The 12,861-nt window shown below is 40.5% G+C and overlaps 1 protein-coding gene across 5 annotated transcripts in view; it reads right to left on the bottom strand.

The window, feature by feature from the left end:
* FARP1 (FERM, ARH/RhoGEF and pleckstrin domain protein 1) overlaps positions 1–12,861 on the bottom strand; it is a 239,662-nt gene that overhangs the window by 30,262 nt on the left and 196,539 nt on the right. For 3 of the 5 annotated variants that reach the window (XM_072994671.2, XM_072994673.2, XM_078391401.1), the window contains exons 14-16: positions 8,755–8,945; positions 6,183–6,272; positions 4,411–4,544 (exon numbers count right to left, since the gene is read on the bottom strand). In XM_072994671.2, coding sequence (XP_072850772.2) covers positions 4,411–4,544; positions 6,183–6,272; positions 8,755–8,945 — 415 coding nt within the window. The remainder of the gene's footprint in view (positions 1–4,410; positions 4,545–6,182; positions 6,273–8,754; positions 8,946–12,861) is intronic. The other 2 variants (XM_072994672.2, XM_072994674.2) reach the window with 1 other exon arrangement.

Here is a 12,861-nt window from a genome sequence, read left to right as displayed (position 1 = left end):
TGTCCAATTTTCTTTTGAATGCCTCCAGTCTTGGAGCACTCACTACCTTCCAAGGCAATTGGTTCAATTCATACTGCTCTAACAGTCAAGACATTTTGAATTCACATTTTGAATGTGATCACTGTGAGCTATTCCATACATGCAGAATAGTAAAGCAAGATCTCATATAAGATTTCTGTATTTCTACATATCAGGTTGTTCAAATTTCTAAAACAGTGATTACTTGGGTCCATGGTGTTAAAGCCAATTGTTAGTACTAGCTAAAACTGACTCAATCAGACTTCAGTGGATCTGTTCTAGTCAGAATTAATGATTAGATTTAGTCCATCATTTCCTAATAACTTTTCTTCATGGTAATCTTTTTCTTGTGCAATCCCTATGAAGTAAAATGTTCTTATGTAAATGCTGTTAATGGACGGGGTAGCACTGAGCTTTACTGTTGCTAAAACATGAATGGAATGGAACGGAGTCAAACCTCAGAAACCAAACAAGCCTTCCCTGCAGTAGCATATTATGAGAAATGGTAGATAAACAGCCTCTACACAGAGGTAAAAGACTATCTCCTGGTGAACATCCAGCATGCTAAGTCTTAACTCTAACAGTGAGGTAGGGTTATGGAAGAAGGCTGTTAAAACCACATCTTGGCTGAGGTAGAAAAAGGGCATGACCAGAAAGGAGACAGTGATGTGGAAGTAAGCATCTCAGAGGTCAATGGATGTAAACCAGTCATCCTTATGTAGCAGGGGGAGGGGGGAATGGATCACAGTGTTACCATCCAGAAGCCTTCAGTGGTGATGAACTGATTGAGACTGAAAAGATCCAGGATAGAATGGAGGCCTGCAGTGTGCTTTGGGGATGTAAAGCACTGGGAGAAGAAATCTATAGTCCTGCACCCTCACAAGGAATGGGTGCTATAGCTCCCCTTCAGAAGACAACTGAGATTTCCTCTCAGAGTAGGGTAAGAGGGTCTGGTGGAGCAAAAACCCCTGAGAGGTGGGATAACATTGTACTCTATGCCATAGAATTTTGCTTCACCAGAACAATGTGTAGGATCCATCTGTTAGAGGTGATGGTGTGCTAAGTTGTTAAGTGGCACACTAGGCTGGGTGGACCTGTTGTGTCTGTGGACAAGGAGAAGAGCTGTCAAAAACTGGACTTTGAAAAAGATTTCTGTGGAGATGATGTGGAGGGAAACTCATGTTTGAAAGACTGCTTGTGAGGACTGGTTCGAAAGGAAGAGTGGACAGAGGTAGAGATGGGATGAGATACAAAGATTAAGATGAATATTCCTAATGCAATGGTACCTAATGAGGATCCGGCCCCCGGGACCAGACTGCAGGGCCGGTCCCAATCATCCTTTAAATGGCACCTGGAGCTCCACTCTCGTTCTGCTCAGCTGGCCAGTCCAGGCAGGGGGTGGGAGGATGGGTCTCCCTGCATGGCTGCTGAGTGGCCAGCTGAGCAGGAAGAGAGAGGAACTCCAGGTGCCACTGGAAGAACCAGTAGGACTGGCACTGTGGCAAGACATGTGAGTGGACGGTCTGGTCCCGGGGGCCGGACCCTCATTAGGTCCAGCTGCATGGGGGATATTTGTATTTGCATACAAATACGAATATCCCCATCTCTAGACAGAGCTTGTGAGAGAGTAAGTGTGATATTCGTATTGGGGCTTTTTTCCAAGACTGCTTCTGAGAATGGTAAGTGGCAGAATGTGAGGTAATACTGTACATGTATTCTTTACAATAGTACATGTTTTAACAAGATAGTCCCTGAATTCATCTATTTTGGCACTGAATAGGCCATTACCTTCAAAAACCGTATCCTCAACAATGGAGTGAGACTCTTCTGGAGCACTGAGCCAGGAGTGCCTCCACAGTGAGACAGCTCTGGCAATGACCTTAGAGGCAAAATTAGCAATGTGCCTAGCAGATGTTGTTTTATGACTAGCAAGGAGGTGCGGCTCATGAAACAGAGACAGAGGTAGTGGTCATTAGTCCTCCTGAAGGTGATGGAGAACTTCTCCCAGAGCAGATGTTGAAACGCAGCCATAGGTGTTCAGTAACTGTTAGTGCATACTACTAAGGCAGCCGTGTGCACTAGCAGTTTATGGACTTGCTTAGTGAAAGCTTTACAACTCAGACAAGGCTGGGAGAGATGGGCTTCTCTGGGACGGAATAAACACTTTGAATGATGATCCATGGGAACTATACTGTCCCTGTACGTGCTGCATTTCTGAAACGAGACTTTAGGAGGCATACGTTTGGGCAGAGCCCACAAAGTGGAAAAAAACAAATAAAAATCAATGAGTGCAATGAAAGACAAATCAAATGGGATGTGACAAAAATAAAGGTTGTGAATGAAGTTTTAAGGGACAAATTAAACAGAAATGGAAACGGCAAATTGATCAGAGAAATTCAAATGACCAGCAAGAAGTTTCCCCAATTGCTGGTATTCCAGTGGCAGACAAAGACGTACAGAGGGGTTAGAGCTGGACATGGTTCAAAAGGGTTGGGAGAGTTCTGAACAGGTTCTGCACAGATGCAGATAACCCTCAGTGTGGTCCACAGTGGCCATGGAGGAGATCCATTGATATAATGTCACTTGACTGCTCCAGTATGGATTTTTTCCACACACTGGGCACTTTCAGCAAGGCCATAACACTGTGTTGCATGTAAAGCTTTTGGAAAGATAACGGAGGCTTGACAATCATATCACATCTGTCAAACAAACATGCTGATAATAATGTTTAAAAAGTGATTCATAAGCATCTTTTATGTGTCCACGTTATGGTGTAGAGTTTGCAGTTGATGATGATGTAATGCAAAATATTTTTTCCAGATTAGTATTTAACATGCTGCAGTAAAAACTGCATCTGTCAGCAGACATCTAAGGTCACCTTCCTTTACATGACCCAACAGACCTAATAGTGTTCCATGTTATGGCAGCTGAATTCGCTCAAGCCTCAGCATAGCTAGATTCGTTCTGCTTGGAAGAATACACTTGCTCCTAACTACTGGGTCCACATTTATACAACTGAAATACAAGACATATGGCTACAGTTAATTTGATTCACAAAACCTCACTTCTCAGTAGTTAGCTTCTTTGCTCTTAGAAAATGCCTGGTGGCTTATGAGGGCTCATTCACTGAAAAACAATTTCACTACTACATTATACCTAAGTAAATTGGCACAATCACGCACATATGCTTCTGTTTCCCTAATTCTAATCTTGCTATGAAACCTGAATGTTGTGTGTGTGTTTTTTTAATTCTCATTTTAGCCAGGAAAGTTTGTAAGTAGCATTAGAAAGCAACATGTAAGGTATCTGGCCGTGGAGCCAGAAGTTGAGAGTTCGATTCCCCACTGTGCCTCCTTGACAGGGGCTGGACTTAATGATCTATACAGTCCCTTTCGACTTTGCAGTTCTAAGATGATTATTATTACAAATATTAATACAGTATATGGAGGGATATGAAAGGAAAGTGTCTTGTTTCTGGATCACTAGCTCACAGCACATTCTTCTGGTTAATGGAATATCCCATCCCCCATTCTGAACTGCCTTCTAAATGTTAGCAGGGAAGGGGAGCTGTTTCCAGAGTCAGCGCCTAGGTAGAGAAGGCCAGAGGATTTCTGTGCCTCCTGCAGAGTGGCTACCCCTAGGAATATTGCCTTGGAGATTCTGCTGGGTTGGACAGACGACACTGGGGAGAGACAGAGAAGTGAACTTGGTTTCATTTCAAACAGTCAATCACCTTGGTTGCTCAACTCCTTGCCAGGAGGGGGAAAAAGTGGAAGGTGTGAGTCTTCTTAGAGCCTCTTCTGATTTCAGCCTGGGTACGATGAATATGTTGTGGGAAGTCACAATCTGGCCAGTATGTTAAGATATTCTTTGATATGGATTCCTGCATTGAGCAGGGGAGTTGGAGTCAATGGCCTCATAGGCCCCTTTCAACTCCTTTATTTTAAGATTCTATGAATGTTACAATTCATAGAATTATATCTACATGGCTATGTATGGCCTTGGGAAACCAATAGAAGTGACCTACTGTAGCTTGGAACACACCTTGTGAGCTAAAGCCCAAACAACTATGCCACTCTTTGTTTTGAATGTACTACAGGTCCTCCTTCCATAAAAACTAGGTGTGCATTTTTGGAAGTTGGGGCAATTCAATAGAGGGAAGACCAACCTTTCATGCTCCCAACTCTACTGGGCAAGCAAAACTACTCTTGTAGAATATGAATGACCTTTCATGCTTCACAGAGTTTTCAAGGAATTAAAAAGGCTTTTGCAGAAATGCCAGCTGAGATTATATACTTTTAAAAGATAAACAGGTGGAAAAAAACATTTAAAGATGTGGAAGGGTGAGCAACAAACTTTCATTTAAATTAATATGGCAGCTGGGACTCTTACCACAGGGCCAGGCGCTGCTCTATTTCCTTTAGAAAGTTGGTGTGAAATTTGTGCAAAGGTTCAAAGTTGGAAAAGATGAGATTCTTCAGTGCTTCTGGCATGCTGTCCTCTTTACTCACTGCACTGTGAAACCACTAAAGAGACCAAAAAGGGTAATAAGATAATTTCTTGGACTTAGTTCTTTGTTTAAAATATGTCTGCATGGGAATAAAAGGTTACATGCCCTTGTTAGCATCCCCCTCTGGAAACAGATTAATCTTACACATTTACAGATATTAGTGACAAAGAGTGCCATGCATAATGGAGAAATAGACACCACATCCGTCCTTTATCAAGAAAGTAAACAACTTCTGACATCTTCACGCTGGTATTTAGCTGACCCACAACAATGGAAAACATCAAGGAGCCTAAATTCTCCTTTTACGCTCATTATGCCTTCCTCTACCAACAGCAGATTCTTTAACCTCTGCACAGTCATTTATGAAGTCATTTGGCTAGAGTGACTGTTATTAAACCTCTTAATTATTCAGCGCTAAATGTTGCCTGACTTACAGATTAAAAAATACAACACTTGTATGAATAATTTCTACAATTAGTACAGAAAGTTACAGGCTACAATTTGATGTTAGGAAATGGGAACAAACCCTTGGAAAAGCAAGGTTAGCTACCATCTTATCAAAATCATATCCTGGAGGATTTTGGATATCATTCATATCTGTTACTGAGAAAGACTAGGTTGGATAGCTTAATGGTTTAGGCCAGTGGTTCTTAACCTTGGGTTACTCAGGTGTTTTTGAACTGCAACTCCCAGAAACCCCACCAGCACAGCTGGTGGTGAAGGCTTCTGGGAGTTGCAGTCCAAAAACACCTGAGTGGCCCAAGGTTAAGATCCAGTGGTTTAGGCTATCTGGCTGTGGAGCCAGAGTTTAGGAGTTCAATTTCCCACTGTGCCTCCTGCAAGTAAGAGCCAGCCTGTGTGGTTTTGGGCAAGCTGAACAGCCCCAGGGTGCTCCCAGAAGAAGGGAATGGTAAGTCACTTCTGGGTATTCTCTATCTGGAAAACCCTGGAAAAGGTTGCCATCAACAGAATTGACTTGAATTTGAAAATAGAATTTAGGGCAAATTTTATCTGCATAACCTGGTGGATTTTGGTTTCAGTAAACTAAATTTCTCAGAGTCCATAAGGTTTGGGATGTTTATGTCACCATTATTGACATAACTATAGAGTCTGGAAAAGTGCTGAACTACAATTCCTGGAAAACTAGAAGTTAAACTACAAACATCCCTTTTTTGGACTATACCTCTCATAAACTGGTTAGGGAGCCTGGGTGATTCTGTGAGCTCTAGAATTCAAAGAAGGGGCATTTTCCAGACTTGGTCCAATTTGCCCAAGTTGTGCATTTACTAAGCAGACATTATTCAGATTTGAGATGTTTCTGCCAAATGTAGGTTAAATTTTCCTGACAGAATCGCCGGTATTAAAGTAAACAATGTGTAAGCGAATGTGTAATTAGGGGAAAGCATCATGAAGGTTGTCCATAACCACAAATGAAGGTTGGATGTATTATGAAATAAGAACCAAAGAAGGGATCAAAAAGGAGCAGAAATTAAAGCAATCTGTCTGGAATTTTTAAAAATATAAACATATTGTAGGGAAGTGAGGGACAGAGAGAGATAGATCTCTTTCTGCTTAGGTAACTGAAAATCAAAAGCTGTTATCTGGATGCCACAATCAATTACTATTTTGTATATCTATAAAAAAACAAACTTACCGATGTGATGACTTCAAGGTCTTTCAGATAAGTTCGTTCTGTGGTGGAAACCTCCTTAGCAATGAAGTATGCTTTGTCAGCTGGAAATCTCTAGGAGTTGCAAGAAAGGAAAAACAGTTTTTGGCCTTTATTCCAAGGGCAAGCTCTTGTATCACAATTAAAGCACAAGGGGAAAAAATGGGAGAAAAAGCAGTGAGACTATTTCAAATTAAAGAGCTTCATTTGTATGTAAAAGAGCCCGTATGGTAAATGGACAGAATGAGACGCAAGAGATCTGGGTTCAAATCCCTGCTGAGTCATGGAGACTCACTGGATAAACATCTCACATACTTCGAAAACACTCTTCAGGCCTCTGTATATCTGATATGACTTGATGAGACATAACATATAAAGAGTTACACCAAAGTTCTAGAAAATTAAGAAGACTCTTACCCAAAATGACCGATTAATTGATTGATTGATTTTTGAAATATCTGATCTTAGAGCGTGATTCTAAGACAATGTGGGACAGTGAGGAAGGAAGGAATACATGGTGTTTCCATGCTTCCAAGTCCCTGCTGAGTTGTGCTGGATGAAACAGAAGTGGGAGGAGAAGGATTTATAGGCTTTTAAAGCGAATAGCTTAATTTATAGTCAAAGCTATTTAAGTATGAGGAGAGAACAGGCACTAGCAGGGCTAGCCTCTGGGAGATACATATTGTCACCCCACTGAAGTTTTGGGTTCTACTGGTAATGGAAACACCATCCATTGTAGTTATACCCAGGGAAGTTTTCATTGTATTTATAGGGCTTCTGGGGTGGACAACATCAGAGCTCTTTTCTTTCCGGCGGCGGGGGAAATCTGTCACATTTTCAGCTTTCCTGTGTGGTTATATTAGGACATGAAGTACGCTCCTCTAATATTATATGCTTCTGGAGCAAAATACATTTTGATATATATATTTTGTAGTGAAATATAGAATATTTCTGAAACTCAATCCTAAATCTTTCATCCAGAAGAAAATCAGTATAAATAATCATGGCATTTGATACTTCTAATAAACATTTATGTGTGATGTAACATGAGCTAGAACCATATGGCTTCTTAGTTACAGACATCTGCTCTAGGTTTCGACAGTTATCATTGGTTGCAATAACAACTGCTACTATTGCAGCAACATGGTGTAATAAGGATAGGGGATTCACACTGCTCTCGCTGTGTTTGCAAACACGAGCAAGAAGAAGTAGACGTGTTTGCAGGCAGAGTCATTTTTGTAGCCAAACCAGGAAACAACAGGGGTTAAGTAGCAGATTTAAAAATTCCGAGAACCCAGTGAATTTTGGAAAATAAAAATAAAAACTAAGACTATGTGATTGCCAAAACAATACAAAAGCAAGAGCACGTGATATATTTATTAGACCACTAAGAACAACAACAGACAGATAGCTTTTGATGACAGGTCATCTTCCTCAGGCTATGCACCAAGATCCTATGGGTAGCTCAGAAATTTATATGTTAGAGTTAATTTTGTGATTCATGAATGGCAACAGAAAGTTCTGAGGAATAAAGAGATTGTGCACATGTAAAGCAAAATGGTATCCAACTTCCATAAGCTAAGGAAAAATGTGAAGGAATGTCTCTGTTCTTTCCTTAGTGTTATGTTAAGATAAAAGGCGGGAGCTGTGTGGCCATTACCAAAAAATATATATGCAAAAATAGGCAACAGGCCTATAAAGGAACCACCTAGCCTAGTGTTATGTGTTCCGTTTCAATGCAATTCTACATCCTTGCTCTGAATACTACAATCCTGCAAGAGCTGCACCATGGGATTCTGCTGACTATACAGCTCAAAATCAGAGAAATTCAAGAAGATTCCTCAGGCTAAGCAGACCAGCTCAGAAGAAGGTGGCGTTGCTCAAGGCACACAGTTAAGAACAACATATTTGTGATAGATATGTGAATCATCGTCCACAATTATACAAATCTAAATGGCATCAGTTACTCATGCAAATACAACATCATCCTATTGGTTTTCTCACTCATATTTTTCTTCTGTTTTTAAGATGAAACAAACATGGAAAAGTATGCATAAAAAAGTCAGCTGAAGGCCCACAGTCATGAGGGGCCATCAGTCCAATTTCAAAACCTCTCTGTAAACAAAGAGTTCAGACCTCTGGCTAAAGGAATCTGACCCTCCATGACAGAGAAGGAAAAGAAAATGAATGGAGAAAGAGGAATGATGGCTGGGGGGGAGGAGCGGAGAGATGTGGCAAGAGAGCGAGAAAAGACAGTGGTCACATCAACTTTGCCTCTAGCCCACCTGTGTCTGGTTTTGGCCCCAACTAAGAACTAAGGAGAATTTCATTCACACCGCCTTCTTAACTGAATTATCATAATCTGGAAATTTGAACTTTGATGGATGTTCCTGCATGGTAGGGGGTTGGACTGGATGGCCTCAGTGGTCTCTTCCACCTCAATGACTCTATGCGGACAACTATGTGGTTGGTCAGGGAAGAAGTGCTAGAAGTGAAATCTCAGATACTCTCAGCATCCTGAACGACACAATCAAAATTACAGAGTCAGCATCAGTACCTTTCTCCTGACCTCTTCTTCATCATCTGTCCGGACACCGGTTTGGTCATTCAGCAGAGGGCTGACCAACGGAGATGCCTGCCTGTTATCAGGGCTCAAATTAGGAGACAAAGTTGCGTTTGCCATGGCTGGTCCACTTTGGGAATTGATTGACAGCTCAGAAAGGTGAGGGCTACCAGCAAGTGAGCCTGCTGAAGGAACAACACAGTGAATTTCAGAAACACTACTCTTACTGTATATGAAAATTTCTAGGTCTTCAGTCTTTTCAAATAAGGCTGGTCCCCTCAAGTTCATCGTAACTCCTGACATCTGGAAGTGCTGCACCCTTTTTGAGGCTAGCTGGAGAAATGACTTGAGTAAAATCGACTGTATGGGTGGCAACGGGAAAAAACTGCCTGCTTGTTCCATGAACAGATCCCTTCCTGACATGTGATGGATCAAGTCAGAACTGCTTCAGACACTACAGGCAACAGATATGGTGGATGCAATGGCTTTTTAAAAAACCTCTTCTTGGAGAGGCAGACCTAGACCCAGTTCTGATTAAATAACTTGCCAAGGTTTCTACTTCCCTCCTCCATGAAGTAGTTTAAAGCTTCTGGTTGCAAGTTCCAAGAAACATTTCCCCACATCCCAATAAAGGAAACCAATTCATTTTAACCACAAATCTAGATCAAACTGTGGCTTCAGTTAATAATAACTGTAGTTAGAAAAAAAATTATTCTGCATACATAAGAAAAAAAGGAGGTAGGGTATTCCACACTCAGAATAAATTAGACACCTTATTTCAATCAGTATCTTCTATATATCTTCTATATGTTGAGCACAGGCCAGAAAAGAAGCACTTGTTCACCCTGAGTCAAGTTGTGTGGGAGGGAAGAATCATGTCCAAAGAGGACCTTTGTCAAAGTGGTTAATTATTTCAGTGCTTTATAGCTGGCTTTAGTTCACAAAAACTGTATACAACAAAATGTATACAACAACAAGAGTTACCCCAGGGTTATCATATTTTTAACCCTCCCACAAACTTAAAAATCTAGCAATGCAGCTTACTAAGATTTCTTCACAAGAAGCTAAGATAAGGCATGAGAAAGAACAGAGTCTAGTTGTGGTGGTGGGGAAAGGTGAATTACTATGTCAAAGTCACATCTAGGACAAAGGGAGGAAACTACTCAAGCCCTCTTGCTACTTACAAGAGAAGTGAGTACAGTGTACCTTGTTGAGTTACTCCATGCTCATCTGATTGTTTTGAGGTGGAAATGCTCACACGACAGTCATATAAAAAGCACGACTTTAAAAGCATGTAGTAAGACAATTTTTACAGTTGTCAAGCCTCATTCAGTCCATAAAACAAAACTCCAATAGTACACATCAGTGGCTATATGAAGTGAAACAATGAAAAATGGTTTCAGATCTGCCCCATTCTTGTGAAATAGCTGGATTACTGATTATGGAATAGCAGAACATAAACATCTTGTGTTCTATGTTGTCATAATGAAAGCAGAAATTAAGCCTATACACACTTAGTATACAGTGGTGCCTCGCTTAAGGATTACCTTGTTAAACAACTAAACCACTTGACAATGAGGTTTTTGCAATCGCTTTTGCGATCGCAAAACAATGTTGTAACAGGAAAAATTCGCTTCACAATGATCGGTTCCCTGCTTCAGGAACCGATTTTTTGCTAGACGACAATTTTAAAACAGATGATCGGCAGCTCTAAAATGGCCGCCCACTGTCCAAAATGGCTCCCCGCTGTGCATTAGGATGGATTCCTCGCTATACAGGCACCAGAAAATGGCCACCCTATGGAGGATCTTCACTTTACTATGAGGTATTTAGCCCATTGGAATGCATCGAACCGGTTTTCAATGCATTTCAATGGGCTTTTTTGTTTCGCTTGACGAGGATTTCGCTTAACAGTGATTTGAACGGAATGAATTATCCTCGTCAAGTGAGGCACCACTGTGTATTGTTAACCATACACTTCTGCAACCCTTGGCTTTTCTTTTCCTTCATATTTTCCAAAAAGATTTTGATTTCCAGGAATATATATGATTCCAGTCATTACAGCTAGCAACAGACAGTATTAAAACGTATGAGAAATCCTTGTAATGTCGCATGTTCAAAATGGTGAGTTTCTGTTGCAAACAGATTGCCAATATATCTTGAGAAACATCAATAACATTTGACACAGCACCAAATATCTACACAATTACAGAGTAGGTGTATTTTTGTGTACACTTCAGTGAAATACATGTTTATTCTGCTGCCCAGAGATGGGCAGTTACCACTCTTTGGTGGTTCAGCATAGTTTGGCTGATTGGGCCCTCAAAGGTTGTGCATGTACCCCAGATTCTGCATCCAGATTCTTCCTATGGGCACCCACTCAGAGGAGGAAGTGGGGCAGGGAAGCCCACACCACTGCTTCTGTTGGGGTGCCCACAGGAGAAGGCAGGGCACAGAATCTAAAGTGCCTGCACAACGTATGTGGGCCTGATCATCTGAACTGCAGTGAACCACAGTAAGTGCCTATCTCTACTGCTGCCATTACCAGCATCAAACGGAATGTTATATTCCAAACCATGTCAACATTGCATGTTATGATTAGACAGATGAAATGTGATGCTTACTTTAAATAAAGATTTTGTTTGTTAGTTTTATTCCCTTAAGGAAATGAATTTAAATGGATGCTCAGGAAAATCTTAGAGAAAAGTCACTGCTTGTTACACAAATGTCAATTTTATTGACACTAGTACACAACCATATACAATCAATTCATAATAAAATGAATGCAATTAGAAGAAAAAAGCAGCAGAAAGGTCCTTAGTCATCAAATTGTATTTGTAAGTTTATAATCAGTATGCTTTCCAACTAAGGTTCCAGAAAAACCTAGAAGAATGATGTTATCATCTCACATCTGAAGCAAAAATATAGAAATTCTGGCACAGTGCCTGTCCTATGACAGAAGATGAGAATGTTGAGGACCTCTGAGTAAAGTTTACTACTTGTTAAGACACATGCACTTAAAATCCAACTCTCTACCCTTTACATACTAGCTAGAATAAACCGAAGGAAATGTTACGGTGAGCAATGTCACCTTTTAAATTCATTTACAAGAGAACTCTCCAGCCTGGTGTCTTCCAGATGTGTATGGGGCCACAATTTCCAGAACAGTTATTATTGAGGAGATTCACACTGCAACATGATTCTGATATTTGTCATGCCCCACATAATCACTCACAGAAGTGTGTATTTGTGTCGGTGGGTGGGTGGGGGTTGATGTTAGATTCATAACCTAGCTATGATTACATGGAGGGTTCAAATTCATGGACAGGAAGTCCACAAAGATCACATACATATATGGACACTACAATGTATATTCAGGTTGAAAATCTACTAAGAATGAATGTTAAGTAGTTACCTAGACTGAAATGGTAACTGAAGCTGGGAAGAGATAATAATAAGCCAGATGTTCCAACGCCCTTCAGCACTTTTAAAAGAATATCTAGAGAACACCAAATGCATAATTTCTAGGTGCTTAATTAAATATTTATCACCTGTCAAAATATCAGGGAAGGAAAAGATTAAACAATTATAAACCTGAAATCTAAGGTTAACTGAGCTATGAGTCCAAAGATACACCTGAAGGTCAAACACTAAAATATACGGTAAGGTTTCCTGTGTTGTGATCCAGGTTAAAATCATTTTGCCCTTTCAGAAAATTTATATACTAGCTCTCTGCAGGTGTAGCATAGGGCCTTTTTTGTGATAATGTAAGCTTTCACAATGCTCATACCCCACACACTTACCTGTATTATGTACTACCTCTTAGAAAAGCTATGCGAACTAAATCCCATAATTGATTGAACGGTACTTCGTAGTCAAGATAAAAGTAAACCTCCACTGATGCACTGGGTCTAATCTAGCTGGGATTAATTACTGGATTTAATCCTATCACTCTAAGAGAACATGTGAGAAGGCTCAATAGTTCTTCAAACTGATACTTCCTGCAAGGAATTAATCACTGAGCAGGGAACTTATCACTGAAGAGTTTGTGATGCCTCGAAGGGGTTCAGCATCTTTTTTGAAATTATTATTTAATCTTGA

Source organism: Pogona vitticeps, chromosome 3 (assembly GCF_051106095.1).
Source record: "Pogona vitticeps strain Pit_001003342236 chromosome 3, PviZW2.1, whole genome shotgun sequence".
Classification (NCBI taxonomy): Eukaryota; Metazoa; Chordata; class Lepidosauria; order Squamata; family Agamidae; genus Pogona; species Pogona vitticeps.
Note: the sequence above shows the minus strand (reverse complement) of the source record. Positions and strands in the feature narration are given on the sequence as shown.